The sequence below is a fragment of the Terrapene carolina genome, unplaced genomic scaffold (genome assembly GCF_002925995.2).
Source record: "Terrapene carolina triunguis isolate 2854851 unplaced genomic scaffold, T_m_triunguis-2.0 Scaffold85, whole genome shotgun sequence".
Classification (NCBI taxonomy): Eukaryota; Metazoa; Chordata; order Testudines; family Emydidae; genus Terrapene; species Terrapene triunguis.
In genome coordinates this window covers 36,639,032-36,662,257 of record NW_020664436.1, presented here as the reverse complement: position 1 = coordinate 36,662,257, position 23,226 = coordinate 36,639,032, and the positions used below count along the sequence as shown (strand labels likewise).

General features: G+C 40.3%; 1 protein-coding gene across 1 annotated transcript in view; it reads right to left on the bottom strand.

Moving 5' to 3' along the window:
* The window catches only part of NOX3 (NADPH oxidase 3), a 45,909-nt gene that overhangs the window by 6,556 nt on the left and 16,127 nt on the right, over positions 1-23,226 (bottom strand). Inside the window, exons 7-11 of the mRNA XM_024201600.2 lie at positions 21,342-21,471; positions 17,031-17,123; positions 15,312-15,565; positions 12,304-12,466; positions 3,596-3,742 (exon numbers count right to left, since the gene is read on the bottom strand). Coding sequence (XP_024057368.1) covers positions 3,596-3,742; positions 12,304-12,466; positions 15,312-15,565; positions 17,031-17,123; positions 21,342-21,471 — 787 coding nt within the window. The remainder of the gene's footprint in view (positions 1-3,595; positions 3,743-12,303; positions 12,467-15,311; positions 15,566-17,030; positions 17,124-21,341; positions 21,472-23,226) is intronic.

The following is a 23,226-nucleotide window of genomic DNA, read 5'->3' as shown; positions in this document are numbered from 1 at the left end:
CAGTCACAGGAGGGCATGGTGGTAAAGAGAGATGCGGTCTTCCTGCTAGCTTGGGCCAATCTCATGGAGGGCTTTGAATATCATGGCAGAGGACTTGAACTGGAGTCTATTCAGTGGAGAGCCAATGCAGGGACTGGATGATTTGCTCATGGCCAGCTGCGCTGCTCAGCAGATGGTGGCTGCATTCTGTAGCAAACGGAACTTTTTCAATATTTGTGACTTCAGTCCTAAGTATAATGAATTACAGTAATGAAGCCTAGATGTTTCAAATGCATTGCCAGGACTGGGTTTGATATCTTGAGGCAGTTTCCTGACCAGCCATAGATGGAAGAGGGCTTGTTTGCCACCATATCTCTATTTGGTCATCCAGTGGCAGAAGAATCTATCAGGACGTCAAGACTGAACAAATTTAACAGTCTGAAGGCATATGTCCTCAACAGAGGGGAAAGAAGTAAATTCTCCAAAGGGATTCTTGCTTTCTAATATCACCTTCATTTTGCCTAGTTTCAGCTTCAGTCAACTGCTCTTCATCCAAATGTTGTTCTTGGCCAAATGCTGGGGGATAGCCTGGAGAGAATGCTGGTTTTGTTCTATGTAAAGGAAATGTAAACCTTGGTGTCATCTGAGTATTGCTGGTATTTAAGTTAAAGTTGTCACAGAGTCTCCACTAGTGGTTTCCTAAAGATAACAAGTAAGATGGGGAGAGGTTTAAGGCTTGTCGAATTCCACATGTGAGAGCTCTGGAGGTAGAGGAACTGTTACCAATTACAACCCTCTGTGTTTGGTCAGAGAAGAAGAAAGCCATTTCACTGTACTTCTTTTCACCCCTGCATAATTTTGGAGGTGGGATAACAGTAGTTGGTACTCAGTGGTATCACATGCCACAGAAAGGTCCAAAGGTCCAACAAGATATCCACCTCTGTCTATGAGCTGGAGGTCACTCACGAGAGCAAAAATTGTTTGTTTCTGTACCATGTTCTGGCGTGAAGATTCAGGATATTGGCAGCTGGCGGTTGATGGTGACCATGTGTTTTGTTAGCTTCTTGATTCTATTGTTTAGAAAATAGATGGTAGATAATAGCCTGTGAGTTTGCTAACATTGAGCAACGGTTTGTTTAATATTGGTCACACTGTTGCATGCTTCAGCATGGGTAGTAGATTTTTCTCTCCAAAAGAAGTTTTCACAGTCTCTGTTAGATAACTAGTATAAGACAGAGGTTCTCAACCTTTCTGGGCTCACAACCCATTTGTAAATGTTTGTGGCCTGTCACAACCCAGTAAATAGTCTGGGGATAGAGATCCTGGAGTGGTTTCGGTCAGGTCCTGCCCCCTGGGGGAGTTTCAGGGTTCCCAGATTTCTACTGCATTAATAGCACAAAGTGACTTAAAAACTAGCCCCAAAGTAGCCCAATCTATTTATTGAAACAACGTTTCAAACAAATTGGACGGGTGTATTTGGGGGGGAAGGGTGTGCTGGAGGGATTACCTATGGTCTCACACACACGGTGGGGGGAAGTGTCGCTCTCTCTGGCTCCCTGTCATGGTGGTAGGGTGGCGGGCGCAGGCCTCGGACTCAGCACCAGCCCATCAGTCAATGCCTCCCTGTGGGCCTTTCCCCCTCCCCAGGGTGGGGAGCTGCAGCCTGGTTCTGTCACCCTCCTGGCCGAGCTCTCAGGCCCTGAGGTGAGGAGGTGGCCCGGTCGAGAAGTACTTGCTGGCTCTGCTTACCTGTTAGGCTGGCCAGCTACCACAGAGTGGTAGCTCCTGCAGCTCCTGTGCTGTGGCGTTGGCTGGGCTTGTCTCTCAACTCTGGGCATTGCAACCTGTGGGGTTGCAGCACTGCTCAGGTTTGGCCCTACCCCGCTGACTGGACCACATGACCCTTTGAAACATTCTGGCAACCCAGTTTTGGGTCCTGACCCATTGGCTGAGAAACTGATATAAGAGGTTGTTTGGACTATGTGTGTGTGAACAACTGCACACATACATTTTGAAAATCAATCCCATAATGTTGAAAGCACCTCGTCATTACCTTTTAAATAATCCCTGAGGGAAAGTGGAAAGGAATTAAGATGAGAGAAGAGTAAGGCTACAAGAAAAAGAATGACTTGTGGTATATTTCCTCTTTTTTTAATCCTGTAAGAGTCCTTTCATTAAATGGAAAGAACAAAAAGTAAGAAACAGGAGGAGAGGTTTTCCTTTCCGCATCTAATGTGACTTGAGTGACCAATTAATAAAGCAGAGAGAAAGGACAGACCCATTTGGGGCCAAATAAAGAGGGAAGAAGCTGAATGAGCCTCCTTAATCTAAGTAGTATGCAGATCTCAGAGTGGGATCTATCAATGAAATTTAAAGTTGGCAAATTTAAAACTGATGAAAGGAAATACATTTTCACACAACACACAATTAACTTGCAGAACTCACTACCCTCCAACCAGGTCACTAATTTAGTTCGCCCCATTCTGAGGTAACAGAGTCCAAAGAAATATATATAGTCCCACGTCCTCACAATAGGGAGGGCCTTAAGTTCCCCTGCTGAACCCTCTAGGTGACTCAGCTTTGCCTTGGGGCTTTCAACATCTCTACCCTCTCCTTACTTCTGAGAGGGGTGTGTGGAAGGGAGGTTTTTGTACTCGCCACAAGAAGGGTGGTTGATAGGGGAGCCAGGGCCCTCTTACTGTACCGGGCTGCAACCAAGAGCCCTATTAGAGGCAAAAATATCAGCATACTGAAGTGCCTTGAGGCTGCCTACCTGGGTCACTTCCTACCATTCGCCTTCCCCCAAAGTCTCAAAGTCCAATATAAGATAGCAAAAAAGAAAAATCTGACCCTTCAGCCCAGCTGATAGCCCCTTCCTGGCAGCAAAGGCTTTTGTAGTTCCCTTGTTCAGGAGCTCTCAGGATAGATCTGTCCTCCTACCCTGACTGACCCCTTTTTTAGCCATCTGGCTCCCTTTAAAGCTCCTCCTCCAGCCGAAGCAGGATCTGCAGTTGGGGGGGGGGGGGGGAGGGATAGAGAGAAATCACCTGGGCTCAGAGCTGCTCCTTAACCCGTTCAGTTCCAGTGGGGGGTTTATATAGCCCATCACAATGGATAACAAAATATATATTTTATACATATAATAGTAAGGAATTAAAAACAACAATAATTGTGAAAGGCATTCCACAAACTATCATGCCAACATCTAATTTAGGGTTCAGAAGAAATTTTCCATGCTGGCAAGTTGTCTTCCACCTTACTCTACAGCAGATAGTACTGGTGACTTCCAGAGATAGGATATAGGACTAGATGGACCACAGGTTTGATCTTATACAGCAATTCTTATGTTCCTATTTTCCTAAAGCTGAATTGGAAGTGGGCTCTATATTTATGGTTCTTTGCCTCCTTGCTTCCTGATAGTGGAGTTATAATGGTGTAAGTGTGGAAAAATATCACAAAAGATGTAAAAAGGAAATTTTAGGAGAAAAAAACCTGTTTATCAAATACTTCAATAATTTAATATAATTACATTAATTCATCCATTTGCTTGTTCCTGTTTCATATGCTGCCATACTGGAAAATAAGGTACATTAACTCAGACCTATTTCATTAATACCTGACTTTCATCCCAGCCAGTAAGAAATATATGATAACTTAGAAAATGGGTTTTCCCTTTCTCAGCCATTTGTGTTTCCAGCAAGAACAGGAGATCAGCAAACCACTCAAAGGCAGATGCATCTCGGCAAGTCCAATAGAAATAAACCTGTCAGGTAAAAGTAAGGAAATTCAACAAGACACAAGCTTTCTATAAAGCTCTTAAATTATTTATGTTGAGATAAGTGGTTAATCTTATAGCATGCTACTGTACTCCAGTAGAAATTTAAACATGATCCCATCTACTTTTGACATTGTGGAGTTTCTTTGTATGTTTTAAAACACCTTTTTCTTCTTAAAAAATGTGAGTGAATTTAGTGATTAAAGTATTAATGCAGACAGGCAATATGCAAGCCATCTAACTCTGTCAATGCATCATGGCTTACAAAACCAAACTCTGCATTTTTCTTGAATAGAGACTGAATATCCTATGAAACTCTGCAGTGATTTTGAGATGTGATCAAACAGGGAGTAAGATGAGACCACCACACTCAATTTCATTCATCCACTAAGAAAGTTATTCTATTTTGCTGAGATTCTTATACCATGCCCATCACTGTGGTATTGAACTCTGGTTCCAAAGGTGAAATATCTGTGAACTAGCCCACTCTGTCCTTTTAGTCTTAAGGTTGCCAATACCGTATTGAGTGCAGCATTAAACATCTATGCTTCTAGACAAAACTCTTAATTAAATTCATTATGGTTCTCCGTTTATTATAGATGGGGCTGGTAGTGCCACCTACTATTAAGGTTGCCAGACATTCCAGTTATAAGATTTTGTTTTCAGTTGCTTATAACATTGCCAAACTTTAACCATTTGGGCTGAAATCTTCATTGCTGTGTGTTGGCCTCAGGATGATTTTTTGGGGGGCAAATTTCACCCAAAATGATACAGCTGTTTCCAAAACTGAGACTAAGGGAAAAATATGTTGTTTTGCCCATGTTAAAAAATTCTTGAGACCTATTCTTTGTAATGCTCTAGTGTCTTCAAGTTATAGAGCAGAGAATAGAAATTTGGTGGGGGCGGCCTTTGTGTCAGGGAGGTGCCTTTTGTCATCTTGTGACAACCCACCTAAATTTGTCCAAGTTATAAGCCTTTGAAAAAATCACAGTTTGCAAATGTTTAATAGAACATTACTATCGCTTAACAGCTAAAAACCCTAAAGATTCCTTCCTCACTGTGCATGCTCAAGCCTCTGACATCTCCTACTACTGAACGGACTGCACAGGCATCATCCCTACAGAGTGACTGTGCATGTTCCAGCCCTTACAGCAGCTACACATGACCAGGCTATGCATGTGCCACCCCCACAAGGCAACTGAGCATGCGCCAGACTCTGGAGCAGTGATGGGCAACCTGCGGCCCGCAGGCCACATGCGGCCCATCAGGGTAATCTGCTGGCGGGCCGCAAGACAGTTTGTTTACATTGACTGTCCACAGGCACGGCTGCCTGCAGCTCCCAGTGGCCGCGGTTCACTGTTCCCAGCCAATGGGAGCTGCGGGAAGCAGTGTCCAGCACATCCCTGTGGCCCGCACCATTTCCCGCAGCTCCCATTGGCTGGGAACGGTGAACCGCGGTCACTGGGAGCTGCGGGCGGCCGTGTCTGTGGACGGTCAATGTAAACAAACTGTCTTGCAGCCTGCCAGCGGATTACCCTGATGGGCAGGGCCGGCTCCAGGCACCAGCTTAACAAGCAGGTGCTTGGGGTGGCCAAGGGAGAGGGGCGGCACCTGTGGCAATTCGGGGGCGGCAGGTCCCTCACTCCCTCTAGGAGCAAAGGACCTGCCGCTGAACTGCCACCGCCAATCGCTGCTTTTTTTTTTTCCCAATTGCCGCCGCCGATCGCAATTGCGATCGCGGTTTTTTTTTGCTTGGGGCGGCAGAAATGCTGGAGCTGGCCCTGCTGATGGGCCTCGTGCAGCCCGCAGGCCACAGGTTGTCCATCACTGCCCCAGACCCTCACAGCTCTTCTGCGTGACAAGACTGCACGTGCACTATTCTCGCAGAGAAACTTAGCATGTTCCATCCTCTCACAGCTTCTACACATGACTGGACTTTCCACGCACTGTTCCCACAGAGCAACTGAGCATGCACCAGCCAAGGGCTACAGGGGTGAAGCTGGACTTTCCCTGTAATTGCTGCTCCCAGCAGCTCTAGGCTGGGCTTAGGCCAGACACTAGAGCTGAGAGCAGGGTGCTCTCACTTACCCTCTTGATAGTACCCAGGCAGCATAGAAGAGGAAGCTGTCTGATTCAAATGCAGAGGAAACAAAAGCCAGACCAGTAGGAGGAGAAATAGTTGATTGGGACAAAAAGTCTGGTGAGACTAGAACTAGTTGGGCAAAGAGAGTGAGACTGGGCCTGGGAGCTGGAGGGGAAGCTGGATTGGGAGCAAGTGAGGGAAATGTTTGGGGGGGGGGAGCAGATTGCAAACCAGATGGCTGGGGGTAGAATAGGGAAATTGGATGAGGAGCTAAGAGGAAGTGGGATTCAGAGCCAGTGAGGGTTGGGGGAACCTGAGATTGGATGAGATGCTAGGGATTGGCCGCCCTGCAACCTTAATAATGTTTTTTTAATGTAATTATTTGTATAGTCCCCCAAAGTGTACTAGACACTTTACTAACCCATAAGAAGCCCCTTCTCTCTCTCTCTCAAAAAAAAGAATGGGGACAATGGATGTTAGAAGGGATACAAAGCTATAAATAAAGTCAGAAAAGTGATGTTTGGCTCTTGTTTTGTTGTGTCCATGATTTTTATACTGTTTTGATCTTTTTAAAAATCCTTTCTCCTCTTAATCCAAACCGTCTCTCTTTCTCCTCACCATGCCCCAGTGCCTTGACCTTTAAATATCAAAGGAAGTCTGACAGGTCTGCCTAATGTGTTTTTGTCTCAAACACAGCACATTTCGAAAACTGGTTAATTCCACCTTCAAATTCAGCGAAACAAACTCTTAATTCTAGTCTTGTAGTCCCACACTTTATTCACTTAACTGGACTACTTCTTAGGTGTTACTACTAACTAAGCTTTTCCTATCCTTGAATAAATCACATTCTACATGTAATAAATTTGTGCTTTGGTTATTGTGATAATTTGGCATTTACAGCCCATGTGTGTAGAATGAATAGGGGTAAAGTTTTATTTGAGGCATGCTTATGGAGGGTGAGGTTTTGAAGCTTCACGTAGAGGACAAATGAGATACACATAGTGGTGTTTCTAGTACACATATATGCAAGGTAGATGAAATAGACTGAGTTGTGTAGCTTCTAGTGAAATGGTAGATGGTGGAAAGGGAATATGTTTTGTATTATAAGTGATTACATGGCAAGATGTTGGTGTGTTTCACTCTGAAGAGTTGGATGAATTAGAGGAGGGTCTAGGGCTAATATGAGGGGTTTCTTAGATCTGTACTGTAGGTGAGTGCTCAGGGTCTCTACTGGAAATGCAGACAAGTTCTGGTGGTGGAAAATAGTGAGCTTTCTGGTGAATAGGTAAAGGATGAGTTTTATATAGGGTCTGGATTAGGGCTGTTTGCAGAACCTTAACTCTAAATATCTGAGGCCTGTTTTTTTTAATTATTACATTGTTTTTACATTAATATAATCCCATTGCTTTCCATGGAGTTGCTACTGACTTACCCTGGTGTAAATATGATGAAAATCAGGCCCATTGGCAGTAAAACATTTCATTTTGGTAACTAACAACAGTGTTGTTTTAAGTTAACTGCTATGTACAATATTTACAGGCTTATGTCGCCCTTTACAAAGTTTTTGTCTGGGAATTTTGAAGTCAGCAGTTGCTAAAAGCACCTGATACCTCTGAAAATCAGGCCACTGAAAAACATCACTATGAATTTTATCATGGCTATTGGTGACTTTTACTGAGGAACTGTCCCCACAACCTCTATTTTACCATCTAATTACTCACATCTTTTCAACAACTCATCTTACAAAAATGTATGGCAAGTGCAGATGGGTGGGGAAAGGAGGGGAGGGGACAATTTACCAAATCCAATATATTGAGCCAAATTCATCCCCACTAAAGCTGTGCCGATTGCATTTCTTAAAATTGTCATTTGTTATTAATGAGAAATATTTGTAATTAATTAATTAATAGAATTTTTCCTCACAAAGACTATTTTTGCCACAAATAGAGTCCTGAGAAGGAAGGAGAGAGAAGCTGGTGAGGAAAGTTGGCCTATGGAAAAATGAAACTATGAGGCACACAGACTCCTAGAAAAATAAAGGTAATAATGGTAAATATTATTTATAAAGATCCTCCCTTTCTTTCCACTGAGATGCTCTGGGCATTCCACAACATATTACAAATATGATTAAAATACAATAAAAACGCAATAAAATTCACCCTCATTAACATTGTAGAATAAAACCATCCAGGAATGGTGTATTTCTATAAGTAAGCAAATATTCTGAATTTTGTATTTTATTGTAGAGCTCACAGTATTAACTGTCTGTGCTATTATTTAGGCTCCTCAAAAAAACAACAACCCCTCATTAGATTTATGTTTCACTAATCCCCACCCACCCCACCTATTATATTCATCATCTTGATGGCTTGCACAAGTAAACTGCCTTAAATTTTCCAAGTGCTCTTTCTGCAAATTGAGTTAGATGCAGTATTACTATTAATCAGATCTTGTAAGGCAGGATTTTGAGTAGTCTCTTATTTAAATAATGCACTTATACTCCATGCCCTCTTCATCCTCACATATTTATCATTAATTTTTCTCCACCGTACACTTGGTAAAGTAAGCAAGAGCAGAGAGCTCTGCTCTCTCACATAAGGTGCATGCATATACTTCATAAAGCTGCTTTCAGCACAGTGCAAACCATTAATAACTACTCCTTGATGAACATTCACTCCCCCTCCTCCCATCTGAGAGCACTAGGGAAGGCAATGGAGCAACAGAATCAGCTTGTACTCAGAAGACATAGCAAGAACGACTATGGGGGAGCAAGGGAAAAATATTCATCACCTGCTCTTACTGCTGCTCTTAAATGTGTAGTGTGTGTGTAGGGGCTACCCCACAGCTGCTTCTGGGTGGCTGTGGAGGGCCCACAACCTGAGTAACCACACCCACTTTGGGTTACAGGGCATAGTCCGGCTGTAGTTATCTCTATCCTCCACACTCAAAGGTGAGGGTCCTGCATGGGTGCACTAACAAGACGATCAAGAATTTAGCACTCAGCCGTATAGGCATAAAGACTGTTTCCCAAAAGCAGCTTTAACACGACGTTACATTTGACAACATGAACTCTGCAGCCTTTTAGTATTTCCAAATTACTGTATTTTGCTGAAAAGTTTGTGGGATGGGGTGAATCTTAAATAGGGAACAAGAAGATACAGCTGTTTGCCAGTGTTACAATCTGGGTTAACCAATACAGTTTCATAAATTCCCAACTACAAAATTGAGGCTAGCTGGTGTGAGGAAGAAACCAGCCTGTGCATAACTAAACTGAGTGGTAACACTCCAGTCATGAGTACTGGAATGTCCCATCCTAACCATCAAAAAAGCAATATGAAAACTACACTCTAAGGCTATTTAATTGTGACAAATCAATTAGATAAATGTGTACTGCTTCTGTTTTGCTGTGTTTTTTTAAATTATACAGCTGCTGACATTATGCAAAGCTATTAGTATTTATATCTCAACTATATGTGGGCAACACTAGGAAATATTAGTTTAATAACTGTAATGATAGCTGTACTCAAATCAAGATGAAATTGTTTAAAAAAAGAAAAAGAAAATCCTCTTATTTATTTCCTTAATTGACATTTCTATGGTACTCACCACTATAGAAGACGAGCGCCACATACTTGGAGTCAGATTAAATTATTTGTAATTCTATCACAAGTGGAAGCTTTTAGCCAATGGAAAAAAAATAATTACTCTGAGATTAAGTCAATCTCACTTAAATGACTGATAAAAAAATTCTAATACTACTTTGGACTTCCACAGCACCTTCCATTGAAATCTCAAGATATCTTTCCAAAATTAATGATTTTAGCCTCACAACACCTGTGAGAAATAAGTATCATTATTCCCATTACACTAATGAAGAAACTGTGAAACAGAAAAGTTACATGTAAAGTAGAAATAATCATATTCCTGTTTCTCACAGAGGTCCTGTGAGACTTAATGCATTATAGCAAAAAGCCAAGGCAGGGTGTAAATTATTGGGTCACTCGGGCACACCTTAAGTACATTCAGCCTTGTGCCTTTATCCATCCCAGAAGGCAACCAAGTCTTCTAGTGCATGCCCTGAAAAGTGACTTGCTGCTATTAAAGTATGGGGTATTGTTAATTCTCTCTCTCTCTCTCTCTTTCTATCTCACCCACACTTTCCCTAGTCTATTTGGACCCCTTCTCACCTCCTGCATTCCCAGAAACCATGCTGCTCTTTCAGCAGCAATTTGTCATCAAACCACCAGTTTTAACTCCCTTTATTTTATAAAGATCAAGGCCTTGGACCTGCATACAGGTCCCTGTGGGTGGATCCTTACACTGGTCCGCCCACAGACACAGTTGCACGCTCTGGCTCTAAATCTGAAACACTGAACAGCTCCCAGTTGAGTTTTTACATTAGAAAGTGAGTTAAAATGGCTGGAAGGGGAAGGGACAGTTTTTACTTGCCACTTTCTTTTTAGTGTTTCACTCTCTCCATTTCCACCCCAGCTGTCTCTTCTTCACCCTATCCTCACAAGGCACTGCCATATTATTTATTATTATTATTACAAAATTAGTTCAGAGAATTAAGAATATGTTAACTTCATTGGTGCTGTCCAGGACCTGCAGCCTCAGGCACACTTTGATCAATTACATTATTAGAAATAATTCATGTTTGGAACCAGTGGATCTACTGGAGAGTTTAAAGACTCTGTTGTGTTCCTTCTATTCTACTTAAAATCTATTTGATGTTGCAAGGAGAGAAAGGAGCCAATAGCTGCTGAATGTAGCTTACAGAATCACAATACCACACCGGAAGAGCCCTCATGAAAACTGCAAGTGGAAGTGGAGCTCAAAAACCCTCCCGGATTGACTGAGAAGGGATTTTCTTGTAGAAAAATGCTACTTTTTGAAAGAAATCCATTTTTGTCAAAACCAAAAGGTTGTTTTAACTCTTTTTGTGTGTGAGAGACACTTGCTGTTTAGTCACCAGGAAGTGAAGCACTATCTAATGCCTTAGTTTTACTGCAAATACTTTAATTAACCTAATTTCCTCCTACCCCAAAATTACAATGATTTATGAGAATTATCATTGCACTTCAGTTCCTCAGGCAGCTGAGCAGAAGGAGGGAAGAGGAGAAAAAACAGCTGGAGGAGGAAAGGCGAAGAGGGAAGGGTTGCTGGGGGAGGGGGGGAGGGAGAGTGAGTTACAGGTTTAACTGCCTTTGCATGCAGCTCAAACTTCTATGAATTTTTAAAAGTTGACTATGAAAACAGAGTGCATGTTGGGGTTGGAAGCAGACAATTTAAAAACATATTTCCATCTTTTTTTATTCCTCTATTATTAAATATAATGGATTTATAAATATTTATCTGAGTGCTGAGATCCCAACCCATTGTCAGTATGGTTTTAAAAAAAACATCATGAAAGAAAGTACAACGACGATACGAATTCTGCGTTGGACAATCGGCCTCCAAAGCCATACTCTAATAATCTTTAGCTTCAGAACTGTAGATGGAAACCTCTGTACATTGCTGAAGGGAATCATTAATAATAAATGCCAGTGTGGAACTGTGATGGGGTACACAAACCCCACACGGGAGAGCAAGGGGTTAAGGAACAGCTCTGGGCTCAAGCAGCCATACCCAGTCACACCTGCAAAGCCTGTGCAAGCTGGAAGCATGACTTTAAAAAGGAGAGAACAGCTCAGAGGGGGGCAGTGGAAGGGAGCAGATGGCTGCTCTGAGGGAAATGTACTGCCCTGGAGTTCATTGCCTGGGATCTGACAACAACCCAGACTCGTGAGAACCCACAAAGGAGAGACTAGTGACTCAGTGTGTGGGTCAGAGACTAGACAGAAGTGATTGTCTCCAGGAAGCTAAAGGAGGCTGGGGTAGGAAGTGGTCTGGGAAGGTAACTGCTTAGCATACCAAGGCACCGATTGGAGCTGCCCACCATTTGGCCCTGGATCGGAGCCCAGTGGAGAGGGCAGGTCAAGGTTCCTGTACCCACTCTAAGAGAACGTTACAACAACAAGAGCCTTACCTAGGGTGAGATGCCAGAGGTGGGAGGAGGCAGGGTGGGGGCTTGGTGGAAGGTGTGGAGTGGGGGTGGGGCCTGGAGCTGAGTAAGTCAGCGCCTATGCTCCACCCTCACTTCTTTTTTGTTATAGGTTACCTGGGTATCAAGGTGAATTATAAGGAGATGCCACTGCACCAGTGGTTGAGGGCAGAAGTAATAAAAATGTTCAATTAGGCCTTTAATGGAGTGAGCTAGCAGCTAAAAAGTACTTTATCTCAGAAAGTTCTGAAAACTCATTGGGTCCCACTGGACAGCAGACAAATGAGATAGTTTCTGTTGAGATGGAGGAACTAAAGCAATTTCTACCCTCAACTTGAAGGAGCTGGTTATCTAACTTTGACAAGTATTAGCTTATTAAAATACTACCTTTTAAAAGGAATTATAAACAAATTTCCCCCCTACCTTCTCCAACGTCAGTTCTGTATTAGGATTACAGCACTTAAACCATATGGATTTTAGAATCGAGGCGAACGGAGTGACTCCTATACCTGCTGCAATGCATACACTGACTCGATAGTGAAAAACATCTGTAGTTGCAGCTCCAAATGGTCCATCCACAGCCAGTCTGAAGTAACAAAGTATCATTTGTTAAAAGTCAGCAACATATCAATGTGACTCAAAATCTGAGAGATACTGGGCTACATTTTCCAAAATAGTGCTTCTGTTGCATATATAAAAACCTCTAAACTGTCACACAAATTGCTATCACACAAGGATTTAATTTTCAGTGGGTGGCATTTCATAGCAAAGCAACTATTTTGAGTAAAATGAGAGCACAAGAGCATCCATGTGAGTTCGGGGCCTGGCCATCTATTTAAGCATGCAATTGCAATTTTCAGGCTTTCTGAAATGTGATTAGTCATATAATTACATGTCCAAATTTAGCCAAGGCATTTGCATATTTAATTATGATTTACTGCAAAGCATCCTGTTTTTAGAGCTTTATTTTCCATAGTGTATAAATCAAAGGACAGAGGAGCAGATTTATTAATCTTTTTGAAAAGTTTTCAGTATGTATTTATGTAATGAAAGAGAGAGAGAGAAAGATCATATGTAAGCAAAGAATTCGTTTCTGAACTCTTTCAGAGGAACAAGTATTTCAGAAATAAAATATACTTAATAAAACTATAAACGCTACTTAGAATCAGAATTAAGAGAAATGCGTTCAGGTCTGAATTCCTCCAGAATCAACAGTTCTCAATGAGCATCAGTCAATTTGGATAGGAATGATATAAATTAGAGCTGAAAAAGAACTATTAAATCATCTAATCCATCCTTCTTGCAGCATGGGATGTAACCCTACGGTATGTTTTTGAGTGCTTTGTCCAGCCTAGTTTTAAATTACCGAAGTGATGGTGCTTCCATCACTTCCTCTGGAAGATTGTTTCACAATCTAACATCTTACTTTCAGGAAACGTAAGTTACCCTTGTTCCAGATTTTCTGTTTACTTGCAGATGTCATTGTGTGAATCACAGTAAAAGGAAGTTTAAATAGTGTAAATGAACATGCAGATGTTGTAGGAAGAGTTAAGTACGAATAAGAAAGGAAGAGGTAATCATTGTGCAACAGTCCACAAAATACATTTACATTAATTATTTGAAAATCTATTATTTTGAATGTTATGTTGCTGGCTTGTTTAAGGGTGTTGTTGCATAAGCAAACATGCCCCATTTTCAATTACTCTATTTCCCATTTTCAATTACACTAGTCATTTGGTTTGCTTTTATTCAAGTATTTCCAATGGTTTGCGTGGGTAATTGCATGTGAAATAGCAACTAAACACATTCTAAAAGACAATCTTTGATAATTTAGCCACAAACCTAAATATGTGGTTATATAAACATCTATTTTTCTCTCTACATCTGTCTTGATTTGTGCATGTTGTGCCCAATCCTGCATTTCTTGAACACTCAAAACTCCCACTGAAGTCAGTGGGAATTTAGGGCATAAAATCATACGTGATGAGGTTTGTCATCAGCTGTCTAGATAGCATGTGGTGGGTACACTGCAATTATATAAGATGTATCATTCTCTGCATATAGCATTTATGGAATATTTAGAAGTAATTTTCTATATCGTGAAATAATGATTTAGCAGCATGATTTCATTAATATCAGTAGATGTTGATGGCTAAATCTCTGTGCACTGTTTGAAAATTCATCCTTTACTATTAATACTTGAAACAGGCGATTTTTGTTTTGAAAATGAAGTTAAACAAAGGTTACTTACGAGTAACACGAATTCTCTGAACATATTACTTTTTGCAGATCCCGTAGAAGTTGCATACAATGCCTAGCAAGCCACAGAACCATTTCTAGTAGTAAACGATTAGGGGACACACAAGCTGCTGCCATTAATCTAAACATTCCACACCATACTTATAAGTCTCACTCACTTCTAAAAATCCTTAGTACCTCTTTGCCTTACTTAACTCTATACAAAGATCTAAGGGGGAGGGAGGTAACTGAAAAGGATTTGTGAAGCTGGGGCAGAATGGAGGGAGAATGCTGGGAAAGAGGAAGATGCACGTAGGTATTCACAGATCAATAGAGGGAAGAAGCTGCAGGCAGCAGATAGTTCCCTAGACCCAATGAAAGTGGGATCAGGACAGCTGGGAGAAGTAGAATTCTCTCTGAGATAAGGAACAGAGGTAGAAAGAGGGATCCAGGTACTGGAAGAGAGTTGTAGGACAGTGGCTCTCAACCTTTCCAGATGATTGTACCCCTTTCAGGAGTCTGATTTGTCTTTTGTACCCCAAGTTTCACCTCACTTAAAAACTACTGGCTTACAAAATCAGACATAAAAATACAAAAGTGTCACAACACACTATAACTGAAGAAATTGCGTACTTTCTCATTTTTACCATATAATTATAAAAGAAATCAATTGGAACATAAATATTGTACTTACATTTCAGTGTATAAAGCAGTATACACAAGTCATTGTCTGTATGAAATTTTAGTTTGTACTGACTTCACTAGTGCTTTTTATGTAGCCTGTTGTAAAACTAGGCAAATATCTAGAAGACTTCTGTGTACCCTGTGTTGAGAAACACAGTTGTAGGGAAGCGCAACACAGGGCTAGGGAGCAAGAAAGCGGTAAGATACTATGATGATAGTTGCCATTATAAGAACCTAAATACATAAGTTAATAGATAGGAAGCTAGCATACATAAATGGCTACTGTCATTTTAATCTGATTCATAAATATACAGGTACAGCTAAATGGCCATATTTATGTATAAGCTGATTCTGAATCAGGGATTTGTGATAGACCTTCTTGATAACTAAGAGCTCTAAGTTCATGTCCATATCCATTGTTCTTTAGCATAATGACATACTGAGATGGTTCCACGTTTATCATCTAGTACTGTACAAAAGGCAACACACACAAAAATTAGTATTTAAACCTTGGTAGCTTCCAGGGCTCCTTAAAGACTTTTTCCTCTGCTCCACAGGCCTTGAACAGGGCTCCTGTCCAATCCCCAACTACTCTTATGTGCACACTGAAGAATTCCTCCTCAGGAGCTGAGGTAAGTGTGAAAGGATGCCACTCCAGTTGTGATACAGAAGGGCACTGTAGAAATATATACTGGCCAGGCTCCATTTTAAAGCCACATTTCTTCATATGGAGCTCAAGGACTCCAGAGGAATGAGTCACCACCTAAACCATAGTAAACCACAATAAAACATCGATTTGTCCTGTACTGCTGTGTTAATTATGAATACATGTTCATTTATAGTAAGTTACAAAGCTTCCTCTAGTTCACTTCTATTTGCCTTCAACCAAAAGGAATTAAAAAGCGGGATACACATTAATTTTTAAGTTGGCAGTGGACAATGTACTATACAATATATCATAGTGCTACTGTTACTCAACATCAAATTAAGAATTTCAATTGCATGTATTATATGGTATTTTGCATTATGGATTTGAGAAGTCAAGTGAAGCCTGTGTGAGAAACCACATTTTAGGCAACTGTTACCTTGAGAGTCTGAGAGAGACCACACAACCGTATCCCCAAACATATTGGGCCTAACGTTCCTTTCACAGCAATTTGACTCCAGTGTAACTCAATTGGCATGTATGATGTTATTGCTGATTTACACCGAAGTAAGTAAGAAGAACCAAGCCCATTGAATACAATTCTAATTCACTTTTACTAAAAGTTCATCTCAGTTAAGCAACTGAGTTTTTCAATATCATGAATGGTTGCTTAACAGAAATTTCAGTCCACTGAAATTCTCTTTTAATGACTTTACCATCAAGGCTCATCTGCCACAATTATCCTCCTAGACAATGAGTCTGAGTCTGATCTCACTTAAAGCTGGTTTCACAGCTGTGTAATTCGTTGATTTCAGTGGAATTATTCCTGATTTACTTACTAATGTAAGTGAGATAAACAGGCCTTGAACTTAAAGGCAGATCCTCAGCTGACATAAGTTGTCATAACTCAATTGACTTCAATGGAGCTATGACTATTTTTACCAATTAAAGATTTGCCTCATAATCCCCTTCAGGTCTCCAGGCTCTATGGGTAGAATCCTGGACCCCCATTAAAGTTAGTATGAGTTTTGCTGCTGACTTCAATAAGATCAGGATTTCACGCTGTGGGCCCAAAGAGGGAGAGACATCACCTGATCACAGGTTGCCTCATCAATCTGGTACAGATGCTCCCCGGGTTATGCAAGACCCGACATACGCAAATTTGCACTTACGGAAAAAGTTCCATAAGCCAGAAATAGGATTTTCAAGTTGCGGAATTTTTTGCATAACGTACGGGTATACGTTTCTGACTTACGCAAAATTCAAGTTACGCTAGGCTTTCCAGAATGGAACGATTGCATAAGTCGGGGGGCGTCTGTACATTGTGGAACAAGTTTGCTTACGTGTAGAACTTATGGACTCACTATTGGAGTGGGAGCAAAAGCTAAAACCAAATAAAAAAGCAATACTTTGCAAAACTACATGGTAATACTGGAAGAGCTCACGAAGCTAGCAGTGAAGATGAAGCTACAGAGTGGTCATCAACAAAATTAGCAAATAAAAAACTTCTGTTGATAAAACAATTTCATTTGTACAGCAATTTCATTGCTTTTTATTCAGACATTTAGACTATATTACATACCTTTGTAATGACAACTTCCTGCTGAAATCTCCAGAACCTAACAATTTTTTCACAGATGTATACTACCACAGGACCTAAAACCCATTTCCAAGCCTGTAGAAAGTTGCACATAAAAAGACAACAAAACTTAAGATACAAAATGTTTTCATTTCTGATTAAATCAGCAGTTAGCATAAAATGACATGATTTGGACCTTTCTTCTATGGCTTTTGGTTGACCTACCAAGAGAGCATGTTTCTTGTACTGTCTACTAAGGGACAAATTCAGGCATTCGCCCGAAACAAATATAATGAATTCCTTAATGGGCACACTACAAAAGCTGTGTTAATGTATTTCTGTATTCTGGCCAAGATCCTCCCTTTAAAAGCTTTTCCTACTAACAGACAAAAGGATTAACTACTTAGGAGCTGTATTTATATGTCATTGCTGATCATAGAGTATAAATGCATATATTTATGGAGCAAAATCCAGAGTCTTACTCCCTTGCTTTTGTTACAGAGACTGAGACTTTTCAGAATGGTCAGAAGAGGGGTAACCAGCTTCTCCCCAGTGCTCTCATTGTTGGCTGTTGGCTTTCCAGTATACAAATGTGTGCAGCACTAGCCAGAATTAGATCCAAAATATTCACTTATGCTTTAAGTATAAAGAACAGGAGTGCATCATCAGATGCATGCAGTGTATTTTCCTACTGTTATTTCCACTGCATGCATCCGATGAAGTGGGTTTTAGCCCACGAAACCTTATGCTCAAATAAATTTGTTAGTCTCTAAGGTGCCACAAGTACTTCTGTTCTTTTTGCGGATACAGACTAACACAGCTGCTACTTTGAAACCTGGCTTTAAGTATTTATTCTCACATAATCAGTTAGTCTGTTCTGTATCAATAATTGGACTAAGCTTATTTATGGCACCTAACTGGTCATACTGTAGATATTATACATGATCATTGTACTTTGCTGATCATATATACTGATAGATATAATAATCAAAAATACATAGCTGATCATGTATATTAGTTGATAATTGTACTCGGAGTATAATAGCTTTAGATAATTATATATAATTATATCTGCAAGACTACAAAAATGCAGACATTTGTCTATACAGAGGACACCATCATATTTCTAGATGGAAGAATGCACAAAAAGCTCATTTAAGCTAACCAAAGACCTGAAAAACATGTGGCTTTTCAAGCCACCTAAATCAATATTTGTTTGCTAAAACATTGACTTTGGTGTACAAGCTGGAATGATGCTAGGTTATAAAGCATCTTTTATGAGAAGGAAATCTTCATTCATATTATGTAATTCCTTTAGATGATGCTAAGGGGATGGAGTTGCAATTTGCCTAGCATAAGTCTTGAAAAATAAGTTAAAAAATACACATTTAAATAATGGCAAGAGGCTGACAAAAGTAAGAAGATTCTGAGTTAGAGCAGAAACTCAACTCATTCATTGTCCCTAAAGACTAGAGATGTCTCTGCACAGTCTGCAGTTTGATACGTCCCAAATAAGTTAGCGTAGATCAAGTTACAACAATGATTAAACCAGTTTTTCTCCTTTCTGTTTGTACTACTTGTAAATAAAAACATGTAACAGGAATTGTCCTTTGTAAGAGCTCAGCCAAAGCTTTCAAATGAGCTACTGTGATTATCAGCAAACAGCTTTTAAACACTTTCATTTTAACATGTCTTCTGGATGGTTAAGAATAACAGAGCATCCTCCAGAACTGGTGGACTGGTAGGTGACAGATGTCCTTCCCTGGTAATCAGGAAAGTTACATTTTTTCCCAGGTGGTGATTTCTCGTCATAATTAGAATGAAGTGAGATGGCGCTGGACTGACTCAAGATAGGGATTGATGATATAAAGTCTGATACAAGTTAATGGGAATTGTGTCACCAACTTCAGCAGGAGCCAGATCAAGCCCATACGGGTTGACAGATACAATACAAAGTATTACAGAAATGTCATCATGGCTTTTACCCTCTGAGTGGTTTTTTTGAACGGAATTCAGAAGTACCTACAAGATATTACGTCACAGCACATTACACATCCAGTAAAGTAACATTCTTACAGGTAATCTATATGCCATATGGTATTATCACAATTCATTTAATATAATGTGACTTTAAGTTTATGGTTTTGGGTATGTGGGAAAGTCTGGCAAAGGAGGTCTAACAGAGAAAAGGATAAGTTCATTAGTTAGCTTTATCATAGTTAATATCAGGCCATGCTGTTGGAAGCAAGCTTCTGTCTGTATTCACAGAGCATAAAAGCATATTAATTTTTATGGAAACACTGTAGCTGAAATTTTAAGAGAGGCATTTATTTCCTCATTAATAGTGGATAGTGGCTAACGATAGTTTAAGAAAAATCTATGTCAGCCATTAAAAGCACTACAAGATACTGAATGTTAATTTTTCCTCTATTTAAAATTTTTTGAATGGAGGTGCAGAATCCTTTGGAAATCTTAGACATAGTTTGTGGACTTCAGGTTGAAAACTACTGCTTTAGATAGTAAGTTCTTAGGGGATGGGGTCTCTTTATTAGGGCTGTCAAGTGACTAAAAAAATTAATTGCAATTAATCGTGCGATTAAAAAAATTAATCGTGTGATTAATCATGCTGTTAAAAAATAATAGAATGCCACTTACTTAAATATTTTTGGATGTTTTCTACATTTTCAAATATATTGGTTTCAATTACAACACAGAATACAAAGTTTACAGTGCTCATTTTATGTTTATTTTTTATTATAAATATTTGCACTGTAAAAAACAAAAGAAATAGTATTTTTCAATTAAGCTCATACAAGTACCATAGTGCAATCTCTTTATCATGAAAGTTGAGCTTACAAATGTAGAATTATGTACAAAAAAATAACTGCTTTCAAAAATAAAATAATGTAAAACTTTAGAGCCTACAAGTCCACTCAGTCCTACTTCTTGTTCAGCCAATCACCCAGACAAACAAGTTTGTTGACATTTGCAGGTGATAATGCTGCCTGCTTCTTGTTTACGTCACCTGAAAGTGAGAACAGGCGTTCTCATGGCACCGTTGTAGCCGGCGTCGCAAGATATTTACGTGCTAGATGTACTAAAGATTCATATGTCCCTTCATGCTTCAACCACCATTCCAGATGACTTGCATCCATGCTGGTGACGGGTTCTGTTCGATAATGATCCAAAGCAGTGTGGATCGACGCATGTTCATTTTCATCATCTCAATCAGATGCCACCCGCAGAAGGTTGATTTTCTTTTTTGGTGGTTTGGGTTCTATAGTTTCCACATCAGAGAGTTGCTCTTTTAAGACTTCTGAAAGCACGCTCCACACCCCGTCCCTCTCAGATTTTGGACGGCACTTCAGATTCTTAAATCTTGGGTTGAGTGCTGTAGCTATCTTTAGAAATCTCACATTGGTATATTCTTTGCGTTTTGTCAACTCTGCAGTGAAAGTGTTCTTAAAACGAACAACATGTGCTGAGTCATCATTCAAGACTGCTATAACATGAAATATATGGCAGAATGCAGGTAAAAGAGAGCAGGAGACATACAATTCTCTCCCAAGGAGCAAGCGTCATCAGCATGGAAGCATGTCCTTGGAATGGTGTCTGAAGCATGAAGGGGCATACGAATGTTTAGCATATTTGGCACGTAAATACCTTGCAATACCGGCTACAAAAGTGCCATGCGAACGCCTGTTCTCTCTTTCAGGTGACATTGTAAATAAGAAGCGGGCAGCATTCTCTCCTGTAAATATAAACAAACTTGTTTGTCTTAGCAATTGGCTGAACAAGAAGTAGGATTTTTTTAATCACAATTAATTTTTTGAGTTAATTGCGTGAGTCAGCTGCGATTAATCGACAGCCGTACTCTTTATATTTGTGTAATGTACACATCAAGCACATTCTTTATACTGAATAAATAATAAACAAACAATAACAAAAATGCTGTAAATAATGGATTTATATACAGAAGGCTTGATTCTGAAATCCACAGTCTTCACTGAGAGTTGCCTGACTAAAAAGGACTATACCAAAAACAATTATTAAGGAATAATAATACCTAGCATTTTTCATCTGTAGATGCTAATGCGCTTTACAAAGGAGGTAAGCATCATTATCCTCATATTTTAGAGGGGAGACCAAGGCACAGAAAAGTGCACTTACTTGTCTGAGGTCACCCTACAGGCCAGCAGCAGACTCAGGAATAGAACTCCAGCATCCTGAGTCCAGGTCACTGCTCTAGCCAGTGCCATTCTGCTTCCTCAAGAAAGGACATAAATATAAAGAAGACATGAGCTTCATTCTTACCACAGGTTCACTGCCAGAAAATAGGGGCAAAGGACATTGAGTGACTTTCTCCCATTCTGAGTAGTGATCTTTACAATAAGTGACATTGTGCAGCAACAGACTCTGCGGTGTCTGACCTCGGATGAGCTGACTTAACACATAAAAAAAAAGTTATACAGTTGATATCGTCTCTTTTGTTGTTTTGATATGCTAGTATGTTAACAAATACTGTACTGAATGCAGAAATGGAAATATCTGAAAATATGGCAGCTGGTTTGTTGTCTTAATGTTGTTCTTTCAGATTGTTTCAACCATACTTCTTCCACAAGGTTTTTAGGTTTTTCATTGTCAACCCACCAAGTGTAGTGGGTATGCTATGCTATAAGTATGTAGCAACACCACTGGCAGTTTGGAGAGTCAGTACATGTAACATGGATATCTCTCTCATCTGTGGATTGAGTCAGACAGTAAGCTCATTGGAGCAGAGACCTTGTCCTCCTCTATATGTGAACAGCTGGTGTTGCTCAGAAAAATAAAATAATAGTCACTTTCTTTTCTTTGCAGCTTTAAGAAACATATTTAAAGAGCACCAAATAATTGTGAAGAGCCTTAATGAGATGTGTGGTTTTTGTTAACATATTTAAATTCTAACTTCTTTACCTAGAGAATTTACAGTGAAGTAAATTTCCTTGAACATACCCTTCTCAATTATTGAGTTTAAAAATGTACTACAGCTGGTGCTGATTGTGGATGAAGAAGAGGGGATAATGGGACTAGGTCATATTGTTGCCCTTCTTTATCCCTTTCAGATTTATTTGAAGCCAGATCATGGTCTGTCCTGTGCACTAGTGCAAGGGATTAGAGGGGATAAAAGGTGCTTCCTTACTCCATTGTGCCAGTGTGCCACACTTCCTGTACAGAGGGGGCTCCACAGAGCCACTACATCTCTCCCGCTCTCGGGTGAACAGGAAGAAGCAAGAGGGGGTGGGGAGTAGGCAGAGCCTTGACTCTTGCCTCCCCACACCTCCCAAGTGTGTCCAGTTGAGTAGCTATGCTGCAGACCGGGAAGTGTACCTGTGACATTTGATGCAGTTTAAGAATCATAGAATCATAGAATATCAGGGTTGGAAGGGACCTCAGGAGGTCATCTAGTCTCACCCCCTGCTCAAAGCAGGACCAATCCCCAGACAGTTCAATCAGTTCAGACAATCCCCAGTTACTCATGTCCAGAAGCAACAAGGAGAGTAGGAGGAAGACTGAACTCCCTGAGTCAGTCTCCCTCCCAAACTGCCCCTATCTACGAGCTAGATCACAAACTGATGATTCAGCACTTTATTATTATTTTCTTAGGGGTCCTTTTTGGGATCACAGTGTGGCATTCTTAAGAATGCTGAAGAGCAGTTTACACTACGCATATTTGAATAGGAGTGGATTGAAGTCAGTGGGACTACTTGTGGAGTAATGTATTAATCCATTGCCTGTCATGCTAACCAATATTGTCTCATTGTTTTCTTGGGCTCCCCCACCAGTTTGTCTGTATCCATCTGTTGTTTCTTGGTTTGTACTTAGGTTGTAAGCTCTTTTGGGGCAAGGACAGTCATTTCATAAAGTGTTTGTACAGCACCTAACACGACGTAGTCCTGGTCCATGACTAGCACTCCTAGGCGCCATGATAATACAAATAAATAACATGAAGTAATAATATTAATAATAGCAATCATCAGTTTGAGTAATGGTATCACACTTTGTCCGTGATGGATTAAGGGACCAAAAATAAGGAGGCCTCTTGGTTCTATCCACTCGGGTGCTTAGGTGCCAAAGTCCTGTTTTTAAGCACCCCTGTGATCCACAAAACTGCTACTTGTCTGCTGCCTAAATCACCCCAAATCCCCCACTCACACTCACT